Source organism: Bactrocera oleae, chromosome 4 (assembly GCF_042242935.1).
Source record: "Bactrocera oleae isolate idBacOlea1 chromosome 4, idBacOlea1, whole genome shotgun sequence".
In the NCBI taxonomy this organism is placed as follows: domain Eukaryota; kingdom Metazoa; phylum Arthropoda; class Insecta; order Diptera; family Tephritidae; genus Bactrocera; species Bactrocera oleae.
The window spans coordinates 30,572,625-30,586,677 of NC_091538.1; the positions used below are offsets into that span (position 1 = coordinate 30,572,625).

At 36.0% G+C, this 14,053-nt stretch overlaps 1 protein-coding gene across 4 annotated transcripts in view; it reads right to left on the reverse strand.

The window, feature by feature from the left end:
• Lis-1 (LisH and WD40 domain-containing Lis-1) overlaps positions 1-14,053 on the reverse strand; it is a 111,287-nt gene that overhangs the window by 52,855 nt on the left and 44,379 nt on the right. For 3 of the 4 annotated variants that reach the window (XM_070108884.1, XM_036358981.2, XM_036358983.2), the window contains one exon: positions 12,115-12,270. The exons of the other annotated variant lie outside the window; for it this stretch is intronic. In XM_070108884.1, the coding sequence (XP_069964985.1) occupies positions 12,115-12,270 (156 nt within the window). The remainder of the gene's footprint in view (positions 1-12,114; positions 12,271-14,053) is intronic. 4 annotated transcript variants of the gene reach the window in all.

The window sequence follows — 14,053 nt, forward strand, 5'->3', positions numbered from 1 at the left end:
ATTTTTTGAGTGTGCTATTCTATCAGCTGTATATGTTTACTTTTTGTTTTTTGTTGACGTTTATGTGTCTAAAATTAATAAATTAAATAAATTCTTTAATAATATGGAAGGAAACCACGATATTCAGGTAAATTAAGTTGAAGAGAAGTGAAATATAAAAATATTTTGTTGTTTCTGTGGTTAAAAATGATTTTATTGCAGTGTAAAACAAAACGCCGCCATTTCAACATAAAGAAGGTTTTCATATAAAGAAGCTTTAATTATATTTTTGTCACTTTCTCGTATTTTTGTATTCCTAATTTTTCACTACCAGCTGGTGAAATGAAGAAATATTACACAATATGACATACAACGATTAAGGAGTGCTCACAAGTGTTGTATTTTTCAAGATTCTTGAAATACGACATAAGACAAAGCTTGTGAATTGCTTATGTATCTAACAAGAAGTTGTTTAACTTTTGGGATTTTAAAGTCGGGATTTTAAAGTCCGATACTATTTTATGTATAAATATATGTACTTGTCCTGTATGTATTTTTAATTTAAATAAAATAAAAATTGAAATTAATATTAATTTGTTTTGTCTCTTATTTTATTGATAAATTTCTCTCTTCATTGTGGTTGCTGTAAAAGTTTTAGACTATACTCAAGCAGACCCTGTAGTCCCTGTAATCGAAGGGATCGATGAACACGTAATTTATCGTAGTCAAATCCCGCAACACCCGGTTCAACGTTAACGAAATTGACCCAGAGTTTTTCTGGGCAAGAGTTGTTATTTCGATGATCTAACCCTGAGCCATTGAGATAAACCCGGGTCTACTTCAGTTAGATGAAACAGATGCAATGGATTGAGCCCTCTTAAGACCTGCTCAGGCCTTAAGAATCATAGGAAATGGACCACAAGTTATGTTATCATGCTGCCAAAGCCAGCACTACTCTGCCAGTTCAGTCAAGTGATCCCAAGGAGTTTAAACAGATAGCATGAATCATAGCAATGAGGACTTACTTCAGACTTCATATTACAGACACAAATCCTACGTATAAATATTAATTTCAGGTGCTCGATCTTAAAGATAAACATACTTGAATAAATGTTTCTTTACTCACGGAAACGTACTTGAAGGAATAATTATTTTATTTTATCATAGATAACAGGCGAAGGATAAGTTCAGATTTTGTGCTGATACTTAGTGTAAAAATAGATTGCAAAAATACGGACGATTAACGCTATGAAATGACTTTTTAAAGCCTGTTTACTGTATATTATTATAAAATCGTATTTATTTACATTTTTTTCCACTTTAAATATAATTTTCATGACGCTGAACGGTGTGAATTAATACCAATATTAGTTTCTGACTCGAACTTTCGACTTCAATATAAAATAGGAAAGTTGGTTGAAAATGTTTCCTATTTAATAGTCGCGTACAACACTTCCAACGATGAATATACTCGACAACATTTACACAATCGTTGAACATGAACTATTGCGCGACTTGGCTAAACAAAAAATAACACATAAAACATAGGCTATCCCATGGAAGTCCTATTAATTATATGTATTAACGATATCATAAAAATTCTGAATGGCGTTGAGATTAGGGGAATGGGCTATATAATTATAAAACGCTTATGCCATTATCTTGCTAGCAACCTTGGTTGTAGGGGTACTAAGATCATTGTACTTTTTTAACATGTCCGTACTTCACAGTTTCTATAATACTTTGGATAATTTTTTGGCGTTTCTTACTTATATTCCAATAATAAATAATCTGGACCATCCTATCAATTTAAGCTTTGGCGGACATTTAAACCATTCTGCAAAGTGCAATGACACTTAGTAGTAGTTATCTTCCAATTGTTCGTTTACTAACTGATAAGCAATAATTTGTTTGGATTATTTTAAATGTTGTTTGTTCATCAAAAAGTTATTCTGTGAAGAAACTATTTGCCATATTCCTACAGTGAGTACGTTTCTTACGTTGTTTTAAATCAGGATCTGTTGATGAAATATTTTGTCGAAATAAATCATTTTTTTATATACATACTCGTCGTATTGTGTCTTCAAATCCGTATTACTACCCGTAATTGAAATTTAGAATATTAGCTGGTACACCGCTATAAAGTGAGCGTTAAGATACAAATGTGTTGATAAGGAACATTTGTTGTAAACGAGCCTTAATTTTTTCTGTTCAGCTGGCATGTCATCTGTCAAACATATTCAATAGCCTTACTGTCATTTAACAAACAACATCATATTTTTTCATTGTGTTGAAAATGTCAAATTTTGTACTGAAAGTAATGATTTGCGAAAAGCATTAATTTTTGTTTTTGTTTCCCTATGAAAAAAGTGCTGCATAGTCGCATTTAATATTGGATAAAGCCAAAAGAAAATAGCAGCCATGTTAAATGTTGCAGAACATACAATTCCAAACCGTTCGAAAGCTATGAAAAATCGGACATCGGCTGCAAAAACAGATTGATTCGGTAAGAAGGCGATGCTTTCTGTTTGGTGAGACCAGAAGGGTGTGGTATATGATGAGCTTCTAAAACTTGGTGGAACTGTTAATACTAATCGCTACAGATTACTAATTATCAATTTGAACCATGCATTGATCGAAAAACGACCAGAATGGAAGACAAGGCAAAGTAATTTTGTTACACGACAATGCACCTGCAAACAAAGCTTAATCGGTTCAGGATACAATTAAAGTACTTGGCTAGTGGCTGCTACCCCACCCGCCGTATTCACCAGACTTGGCACCTTCCAATTACCATTTGTTTTCATCGATGGGACATGCATTAGCTGAGCAGCACTTCGATTCCAACACAGAATTCGAAAACTGGATGTCTGATTGGTTTGCTTCAAAATACGAACATTTCTATTGGCATGGTATCCACAAATTGCCAGAAAGGCGGTCAAAATGGGTAAAAAGCAACGGCCAATATCATGAAAATACCGGTATACCTCAAGATTTTTCACAACTCTTTTCAGAAGAGTTTGGGTAAATTCCATTAAGTGTTCCAATGCATATTCAGATATATAGTTTGTACTAATTTAAAATGAATATATTTTATTGAAAAATAAAAAGGGAGTGATTTAGTTGTGTCTATTAATTTATGCCACTATGAACCATTTTAGGCAAAGCTTGGCTTAGACGAAGCAGAAGAAAACAAGTCAATTCAATCAAAAGTTCAATTCCAGCCGGTTCCACGTTACCGGAATTGATCCGGATTTATCCGACAAAGGGCAGTTATTTCGGCGATCTAACCCTGATTGGATCGGTAAGTTTTAGTTCAAGGTTGTCGTCATTAGAGTAACGCCAAGCAGCAGGGTTGCTCCGTATCCTCCTGACCCGTGCTGGCATCGAGTCCAACCCGTGTCCCGAGGAGTACTTCTGCTGCATTTGCGCTAAAAGGCTCCATCCAAACTTCACCTCGGTTAGGTGCAACACATGCCATGGATGGAGCCGTTTTAAGAGCTGCTCAGGCCTTAAGACACATACGGAGTGAACCACGAGTTGCGTAGCCCCATGCGGCCAACGCACTACTGCGATACCTGCCTCAACGGCTGTGCAACCTGCAACATGTACGCGCAATGCCCCGCCACTCTAGTCGAGTGGCCAAGAAAGGACCTCCACGGTTCTAAGGAGATCCACACATGAATGGAGTGCGTCGTACGTTGCCCCGTGCTGTAGGAATCTGCCCCCGCAATCCCATATAGTGACGTCGCCAAACAACACCACAGTGCGAAAACCGCTCAAGTGGATATTACAGTTGCAACAATCACCACCTGCACGTGCCTCCCTCACCCCTAGGATCACCACCGGACACCCGAGACAAACGCGACTTCTACAAGTTAACTGCAACGGCCTGCAGAGTAAGATCGAGGAGATAGTTGCATTTATGAGCCAGGAACGCGTATCGATAGCTTCGGTCCAATAAACCAAGCTGTACAGCCGATCAGATCTTCTTAGTTGTGCAGGTTTTAACGTTTTATATAATTATGGTGGAGGCCTAGCCTTCATACTGCACAACACCGAGCAATATCGTCTAATCGATGTCGACATCCACCGCAGGGACACTACCCTTGAATGTCACGGTATAGCTGTCCGGTCAGTCGATGTGGAGTTCGAAATATTTAAATATTTAATACATACATCCCCCCTGTTACACGTTTCCCAACAGGTTATCACCCGAACATAGGTGCGCTACTTCGTGGTGAAAACCGTTTGGTACTAGACGACTTTAACGCGCACCATGATCTTTGGCACTCCTTCCTGCCAAACGATCGTCGGGGGATGGGGCTGACGGAACAGATTGACGATTCGACATTCTGCAAAATGAATAACGAAGCACCCACCAGAATTATGGGCGCCTGCAAAAGCTCGCCAGATGTTACCATCGCTAGCGGTGGTCTGATAAATACCATAACCTAGCGTAATAGTACATAAATACCATAACTCTTGTATCAGACCATCTGCCCATAATTATCTCGATCGAAAAACCTCCCGACTTTATTTCTATGCACAACCTCGCCTTTGTTAACTTTAACAAAGCTAACTATCGGTGTGAGTAAGCTTTGGACTACTGTCAAGGCCGTGTCTAATCCGTGTTAACATGACGACCGAGTTGAAATTCAGTTCGATAACCATGTGTCCTCGGACCCGAAGAAGAGCGCGAGCTAGTTAAGCCGGCAATATACACTGCACCCTTCGGCTAACAAGGCCAAACGATTACCCGACGGCTGCGCAAAATGCCAAAAGACTACGCACCACTTTTACCGATGGGGAGGTTCAGAGTGCCATCAAAAAGGCCAAATCGTCCAAATTCATTTGCCCTGACAAAATAAGCACGTGATGCTTAAACAGCCAGACTAAGCTTGAGTGAGCTACCTCAACAGGGTGGTGTCCTCTCCCCACTACTGTTTAATTTCTACATCTCGAAACTCCCGAATTTCCGTGACCCGGTACGCTGATGACTGTACGATATTGACCTCGGGCAATGGAATCAATGGCATGTGCTCGAAAGTAAACGGCTATCTCTCCGACCTTTCTCGCTTCTTCTCTGCAAGGAGTCTGACACTCTCCTCCACTAAATCCGCAGCGACCATTTATACAAACTAGACGAAGAAGTACAGACTGGATCTAGACATTTCAGTCGATGGCACTAAAATTCCGACAATCAACAACTCTAAAATTTTAGGCGTTACATTCGACAGACTGCGCTCCTTCACTCACATAACCGCGATAACTGCCAAAGTACAGAGCCGCAACAAGATCCTCAAATAGCTAGCCGGCAGCTCTTAGGGAAAAGACAAAGAAACGTTGCTGGCGACATACAAGGCAATCGGCCGGCCGGTCTTAAACTATGCAGCCCCAATATGGTTCCCTGGATGTAGCGCTACGCAGACGAAGAAGCTACAGACCTGTCAGAACACTGCACTCTGGGCTATCACTGGATGCCTTTTTATGTCCTCAATTGAACACTTGCATAGTGAGGCCCGTATGCTTCCGGTTAAGGACTCCTCTCCAAGCAGTTTCTGCTGGGATGTTTTCGTAGAAACCACCCCTGCAGTCGTCTGCTTGAAGCGGATCCGCGTCCTAGGAACATCAAGAGGTCCTTCCTTGATTACGTCGACGACGTTAGACATTAACTTTAGACAAGCACTGACCGCCATTTACAGAGAAGCCATCAACACCTTCACCGACTCCCTCTCAGTGAATGGCGTACTAGGAGTCAAACCACCACCCATAGCAGACGTAGAACTCGAGTTGCCTCGCGAAACAAGAGTGACCCTCGCGCAACTTCATTCTGGATATTGTAGCAGGTTAAACTCCTACTTATCTAGAATATACCCCAATATTCCAAATATATGTCCTGCGTGCAATGAGTCTCCGCATGACAGTAACAACCTCTTTGCATGCCAAACAAACCCCACTCATCTAACACCCATTTCCCTATGGTTCTACGACAAAGCGGGGACTAGGACTCACACACCAAATTTGGTTGAAATTAGTATAGTAGTTCCTGAAATATAAAATTACATGTAAATGTGGGCAATGCCATGCCTATTGCCCAGTTTTTAAATTGGCTCCTATAAAACCCTTCCCTACCATCTTTGTTGTGAAATTAAAGACTTGTGGTGAATTTATACAGTGAGTTATTACACTTTTAGTATTTTTCAACATAACCGTTATAAGAGGGGTTGGCCGGGGTTAGAATCTGATTTTACCCATTTTCACAGTATATGAAGAGATGCAAAACAAATTGTTTTTAGTAATTTTGGTTAATGTAGCTTTAGCGGGTTGGAAGGGTAATATATGTACGTAAAAATTTAGGGAACGGGGTCACACCAACTTTAAAAAAATTTTATCCAGCAGGGGTCTCTCGTTACAGCGATGCCCTGTACTATATTACAGTTATGTATGTCAATTAAGTGCTTAGTTATGGCACTTTATAGGTTTTCGTTTAATGGAGTTTTCTCGGCATGGCAGTGGTCCGATTACGCCCATCTGCAGTGCCAAGGAACATATCTACCAAGTTTCATCAAAATATCTTATCTTTTAATGAAATTATCGCTTGCACAGACAGACAGACGTACAGACAGTCACCCGGATTTCAACTCGTTTCGCCGTCTTCACCTTTTGTAGTATATGTACGAGGTATGTTCAAAGGAAAAGGTGAATTTTGATTTTTCGCGGGCTGTGTACATTCGATTATCGATATTTTGTTTTTGTTATAATCGGTCACATATGTTTATCATGTGATTGAAATACAAATTTTAACTCGAAATTTACTTCAAAAGTGAGTGGGCCGCCTCTAGATGTTAAAGTTTTTATTTTGTTTTCCAAAAATTTTCTTTTTTTATAATCTACAAATTTTACAACCAGGCAAAGCAAAAAAAAATGTTTTTCGCTCTACCCTAATGAGCCTCCTGGAGGTGCGACCACGGCAACAAGCGAAGAAAACATCGAAACAGTGAAAAAAATTGTTCATGCCACTTTTCCATTTCCTCGAATGTTCTGGGCATGAAACGTGTGGCAGCGAATTTTGTTCCGAAATTGCTAAATTTCGAGCAAAAGCAATGTCGCATTAGTATCGCTTTTTTAGCCGAAAACCAAACCGGTATCATGCCTTGAACACCGAGAGCTGATGACCATACCGAAAAGCGCAATTCAGAAGTGCTTCGAGAAGAATAATTAAGTACTTTTCAAAAAAATTCAAAATTCTTTCTTTGAACACACCTCGTATATCTATCTCTATTAGTTTTAAGTGGTAAAAACAACCGTTAGGTGAACAAAACTATTATACTCTCTAGCAAAATGTTGCAAGAATGGTGTTTTATTGTGAGAACAAAAGCAAAAAGTTTTCATTTCAGATTTCAATTTGTACTACAAAAAATTTGTAAAAAGGGATTAGGAGACACCTTACTAATGCCCTTCGTGCCTATATCAGTCTTTATATCGAAAATATGAATGCTGTTTTCTTGTGAGAACAAAAGCAAAAAGTTTTTATTTCCGATTTACATTTCTACTACAAAAAATTTGTAAAAAGGGATTAGGAGATACCTTACTAATGGCCTCCGTATCTATATCCGTCTTGATATCGAAAATATCGGCCAATTTTCCATTGAGCAAGCACTAAACACGCCATTGACTGAACATATTTTTCTGACAATAGTGTTTTCTGTTGTACTTGATATATACACATATTCTCTCAAAAAACGGTTTTTTGAAGTCAGGAATTTTTTTATAAATCAAATATCATGGATTCATTTATATAAGTCTGAAGATAATTTAATGCATTTAAAATCTAAGTGAAAAATGTGCATATTTGTTGGCACTACAGCTGTTGAGCTGATACAATTTTTTTCTTACACGCTTTGTGGAGAACATTATAAGAAAGAGATGAATCATCTACGAAATTAACATTTTCAAACAAATAGTGATGATTTTACTGAAAAGTTCGATTTTTAAATGTCTCTAAATTCAGTTTTATCACCCCCAAAAAAAACTTACTTGAAAATTCCTTCGTTCAAGTATGAAATATTGCAGTTTTTAACTAGCCTGTAAAGAATTAGATTGATGGTCCTTTGGAAAAACTTTTTGAAAAACATCATTTCGAAATAATCGAGTTTAAAGTGTTGCCACATACTTGGGGGCGGTAACTTTGGCTCCAGTATCTTATTTTCGTTTGTTAAAAAAAGGACTTTGATATACTAAATTTTAAGGCATAATCAGTCTGACAAAAAATGTAATTTGGCAGCGCAGAAAAAGTCTGCGTACAAGTAAGTAAAAAGGGACTCCCTTACGCAATAACCAAATGTAAAAATGTCGGAAAGTTATACTTTTACTTGTTTTCGAAAAAGTTGCAATTTTAAAAGATTTTTGTTCTATTCAACTTGTTATTAAATTTAGAATTCCTCTGAAAGGGAAATAATGGTTAAACTTTTCGAAGAAGGAAAAAACACTCTGAAATCGGTCGAATTGTTGGAAGAACACATTCTCTCATACAAAGAGTAATAAAAACAAGTAAGGAAGGGCTAAGTTCAGATGTAACCGAACATTTCATACTCTCACATAGTTAAATGGTATACTCGTTTGAGATTTCTTTGTGGATTGACTGATATTTAGTACTTAGGGGCTTGAACAGTTTTGGTTCAATTTAGACAATTTTTGGTCACAAGGTGGCATACTTTAAACGTATTATTCACGCAAAGTTTTACCCCGATATAATCATTGTTGCTTGATAGGCATAGTGAAAAGTGAAAGAATCAGATGGAATTGAAAATGGTGTTATATGGGAAATAGGCGTGGTTGTAGTCCGATTTCGCCCATTTTCGCACTATAACATAGAAATATGAAAAGAACGTTATGCACCGAATTTGGTTGAAATCGGTTAAGTAGATCCCAAGATATGGGTTTTCACCTAAAAGTGGGCTGTGCCACACCCACTGTTTAATTTTGAACGCGGTTCCTATAAAGTCATCTCATACCATCCCAGAGATAAAATTTAATGTCTCTGGCGTGTTTAGTGCTTGATTTATCGCGCTTTTAGTAGTTTTTAACAGTACCGTTATATGGGGAGTGGGCGGAGTTCCCACCCGATTTCAACTATTTTCACACCGTCAATAGAAGTGCTAAAAACATTTGCTTCCAGTGAATTTTGTTATTATAGCATTAGCGGTTTAGGAGATTAGCACATTAAACCTATTAGGGGCGGCACCACGCCCACTTTAAATAAAAATTTACTGCAAATGCCCCTCCCTATTGTGATCGTATATACCAAATAACAGTCTTGTATCTTATTGCGGAGCTTAGTTATGGGATTTTTTTTTGTTTTTGATTAATGCCGTTTTGTGGGCGTGGCAGTGGTCCGATTATGCCCATCTGCAATATCAACCGTCTTACGGTACCAAGAAACATGTGTACCAAATTTCATGAAGATATCTCAATTTTTACTCAAGTTACAGCTTGCACGGACGGACGGACAGACAGTCACCCGGATTTCAACTCGTCTCTTCATCCTGATCATTTATACATACATATATACCCCTATATCTAACTCGATTAGTTTTAGGTGATACAAACAACCGCTAGGTGAATAAAACTATTATACTCCGTAGCAAGTTGCGAGTATAAAAATCAGCGCTTCCAATGCGGCAAAAAATACTAGCACAGCATGAAACTCGTAAACTTTTGCAAAATGTCGAACAACACCTTCGATTTACTGCATCCCAAATCGACCAAATTTTGAAAAGAAATCCCTCTGCACTGTCACCATTCCCAAATTAAAAAACCGGTTTTTATGATCAAGTTGCACACAAGAACTCATTTATATCGCTAGTCATTAGGTAAGTGCATACTGTTGTCGTGAAAGAGCACTTAAATAAGCCCGGGAGTTTTGGCAGAAAGTTACTTTTCCGATGAGAGCATGTTTTGCGTCTATGGAATCAAGATTTTATGGCAAAAAACGGGCACGGCACTCGATAAGGAAATCTTAATGCATACTGTGCAGAACGGTGGTGAAGAAGCAATGATATGGGGGTGCATAGCTAGTAACTGTGTGGGCCAAATGGAATTTATAGAATCATGGTTAAATATGCAAACCTTAATATCATAAAAATAAATTTGAAGCCAAGAGCGGTAGAATTTGGTCTTCGAAGAGACTGCTATTTTCGACATGATAACGATCCGAAGCATACAGCAGACATAGTTAAGCTGTAGTTACTATAGCATAGCAACTTCAAACACCACCAGAATCACCAGATTTTAATCCTAAATAGCGCCTATGAGATTCACTGGTACGTAAAATTCGCCAACGCACAATTATCTAAAAAGATATGCTCAAGTTGTGCTGCGCGATAAATGTGCTCACATCCCTTCGACAGAAACCTCTAAGTTTGTATATTCCATAAGTTGGTTTTTATAAAAAGTATATACAGTTTTTTTCCAACAATTTATTTTTGTTGGTACCTTGTACGCAGACTTTTTCTGACCAGTGTACTTTCTTTGAGAAAACGCAATTCAAAAAATTCAAAAAATAAACTCGGTTCAGTAGTTTCCCTAGGCCCCATATTCCCAATATTATAAATTTCTATTTGACTTTGTACCGAATAATCTGTATAAAGCGGGGGTTATCTGTAAAAATTGGATGTAATAATCCAATGGTTGACTCTATGTTGTATATATCAGTCAATATATTACTTTAGTTATTTTAATAAAACTAAATGGCTATTTTTTCTTGACCATAATAGGGCTCAGCGTCAAATATTGGTTCAAATACTTAATTACTGATTTTCTCTATACAAAATATATTGATTAATATACATATGTTATATTTCAATAAAATTATATGTGAACGTTTCTCTTAGACATTTTGTACTTTTGTGTTAAAAATTAACCTCCATTTGCCCAATATATTGATTTCCATTCTTTTGGTTGACGTAGATATGATAATAATAATATTACAAACAAATAATGATTGTTTTTTGTGGAAAATGGATTTTTCTATTCGTTCCTTCTCCTATCCCTGGTTTACACCATATTATAAATGTCATGCCCTTAGATAAACTTTATTGCCCTCATTTGAGCGATTGCAAGATATTTCAATAAATTTCGCGAGAACATTTCAATTAACATCATGCATAATTGTACCCGCATGAATATGATATATATAGTAATTTCTTTTGTTATGTTGGTTTTAATATAGACATATATTACATTTACATTAAAAACAAGTAAAGAAGTTTTAAGTTCGCGTGTAACCGAACATTTTATACTCTCGCAACTTGCAAGGATCAAAGCCAGCGAAATTACTTCAGGTATTGGCATAATTTTATATCAAAGGAAGTATTGATTCGATTCAACCCATTTTTGACACAAAGATATATACTATTATCAAGAGTTTCATTTATTTATTTTATTATATGAATTTAAATTATATATTTTACACATTGACCGATATTTTCGGTAGAAAGTCAACTATAGGCACTTAAACGCATTATTCACGCAAAGTTTTACCCCGATAAAAACATTGTTGATTGATTTGCATGGAGGAAAATGAAAAAATCAGGTGGAATTTAAATGGTGTTATATGGGAAAAAGGCGTGGTTGTAATCCGATCCGATTTCGCCCATTTTCGCACTATAACTTACAAATATAAGAGGAATATTATGTACCGAATTTGGTTGAAACCGGTTAAGTAGATCCCAAGATATGGGTTTTCACCTGATAGTGGGCGGTGCCACTCCCACTGTCTATTTTTGAACGCGGTTATCTTATTGTGGAGCTTATTTATAGTTCAATTACGACCATCTGAAATATCAACCGTCTTACGGTACCAAGAAACATACCATATATACCAAGTATATACCAAGTTACATAAAGATATCTCAATTTTTACTCAAGTTAGACAGACAGTCACCCGGATTTCAACTCGTCTCTTCATCCTGATCATTTATGTATATTTAAAACTATATCTAACTCGATTAGTTTTAGGTGATACAAACAACCGTTAGGTGATATTACACTTTGTAGTAACAGATTGCGAGAGTATAAAAATAATAAAATGAAAGGATTAAAAATAGTGTAAATTGTTTTGTAAGTACATACTTTTATAGTTTTGTCTCGAGATCCTGATGCCAAAAATGGTCCTTGATGGTGGCCTTTTCTATTATCAACGCCAGTACCTTCATTTATAGCAGTTGTGGATAAATCCGGTGCCCAAGCTATACATTCAACTGTGTGATCGTGATCTCGAAGTTCGGCCTATTCACAAAAAACAAAAACAATAAATTGCAAATATTCTATCCTAAAAAACGAAACTAAACGGATTATAGTATACATATTATGATACATAACTATTTTCGTCGAAATTCCCTTAATGTTGCCAAGCTAAAAAATTAGGATTTGACAGATAATTTTACAGCTGAACATTTGTAAACGAAAATTCCAATCAATTCAATATAGTTATTGCTCACAAAGAGGGGAATGATTATTAAAGTGAATAATTATTAAAATGGAAATTAGTGTTGATTTATATTACGGTAACAAAAATGGTGAAATCAAATTAATTTTCTGTACACACAAAGGCTTAGTGATCACTCAAGTCCATTAGAACTTCCTAACACCAAATAAGCCAAAGTTTTTATTGACAATTGACTTTTAAATATATCAAACAATTTTAATTTAAATAAGGAAGCACTTTTTTTTACTAATGAGATGAAGGAACATTATGGCAAACTCTTCGTTTCCTAGCTGACGCTAGTTATCAAAAAAGCAGTTTAAATGATTTTAACTTTAAGCTGGCGTAGCCGATATGTATGGTTGTTAAAATATCTTAAATATTATGAACATCGTATTTGTGCTCAGTTGATTAAATACAAAGTACTGAAAAAGAGCAAAACGCTTCAAAAATATAATTTTACTCAAAAAGTATATTCCTAGGAATAATAGATTTTCTTGTATTTTTACAAAATAATTGATTAAATAGTTGCAAGTTATATATATAGTAGTTTATTTACCCGTTTTCAATTATTATTTTTATTATATAATATATAAACGCAATATTATAACCGTTTGGCAACCTTCAACCGAAACTTTTCTTTTGACGGATTAAGTTATTATCGATAATAATTTCAAAGCTTCAACCAAAATTCATATTTTTCAGACTGTGCTTATTCAATTTAAGTTGCTGTTATAAATTTGTGTCCACAATTGTGTTTATATCATTTAGATATGTATATGGTGATGATATATGTATGTATGTATGTGCTAAATTTTATATCTAATACGTTTCTACTCTCGATGAAAATGTTACTTTCTTATATAGCAAGATTATAAATACTTCATTATACCTTGAAAACATTTTCCATATTTTACATGATAAAAGAACAAAAAAAATCTGCCAATCAACTCAATTGACCAACGCAATTTCCATTATTGAGCTTACCACACTTGACCAATTCAATACAATTATAAGAAAAACTTCATAAAAAAAAAAGAAAAATTATCAAAAACGATAAATAGATGTCTTACATTCTGAGAAGGTTAAACATTTTTTTTTCTGGTTAGAATGCAACATTCTGAGAAAAGAACAAACGAACACAAACGACTACAGACGGACCAAGGGATTTACAAACATCGAGCGACCTCAGTACCAGAAGGGAAAAGGACGAACAGAAAACGTTGAACACCATCCAATGGGAAGCTGGACTCGATTAATGTAAGAAATATTATAAACGTTTACTATTTACAAAAATTTAACTATTATTAGACAAAAGAAATTGAAAGATTATTGAAATTAGGAAGATACACGTAAACACTTGACCATATAGAAGTGACTGTTGAAACCGAACTAATCCGCAAAAATCCCAACTACCCCTTCATATAATATTTCACTTAGAAACACAAATTACACACTAAATAATTTAAAAGTAGAAAAGAAAATACAAAGATCAATAAATTTTTTATTAGCACATTGAAATAGATTGCTGGAAGTCCAGACCATGAAGACCACGATATAATTTCAAGTAAAATAAATAATATCTTG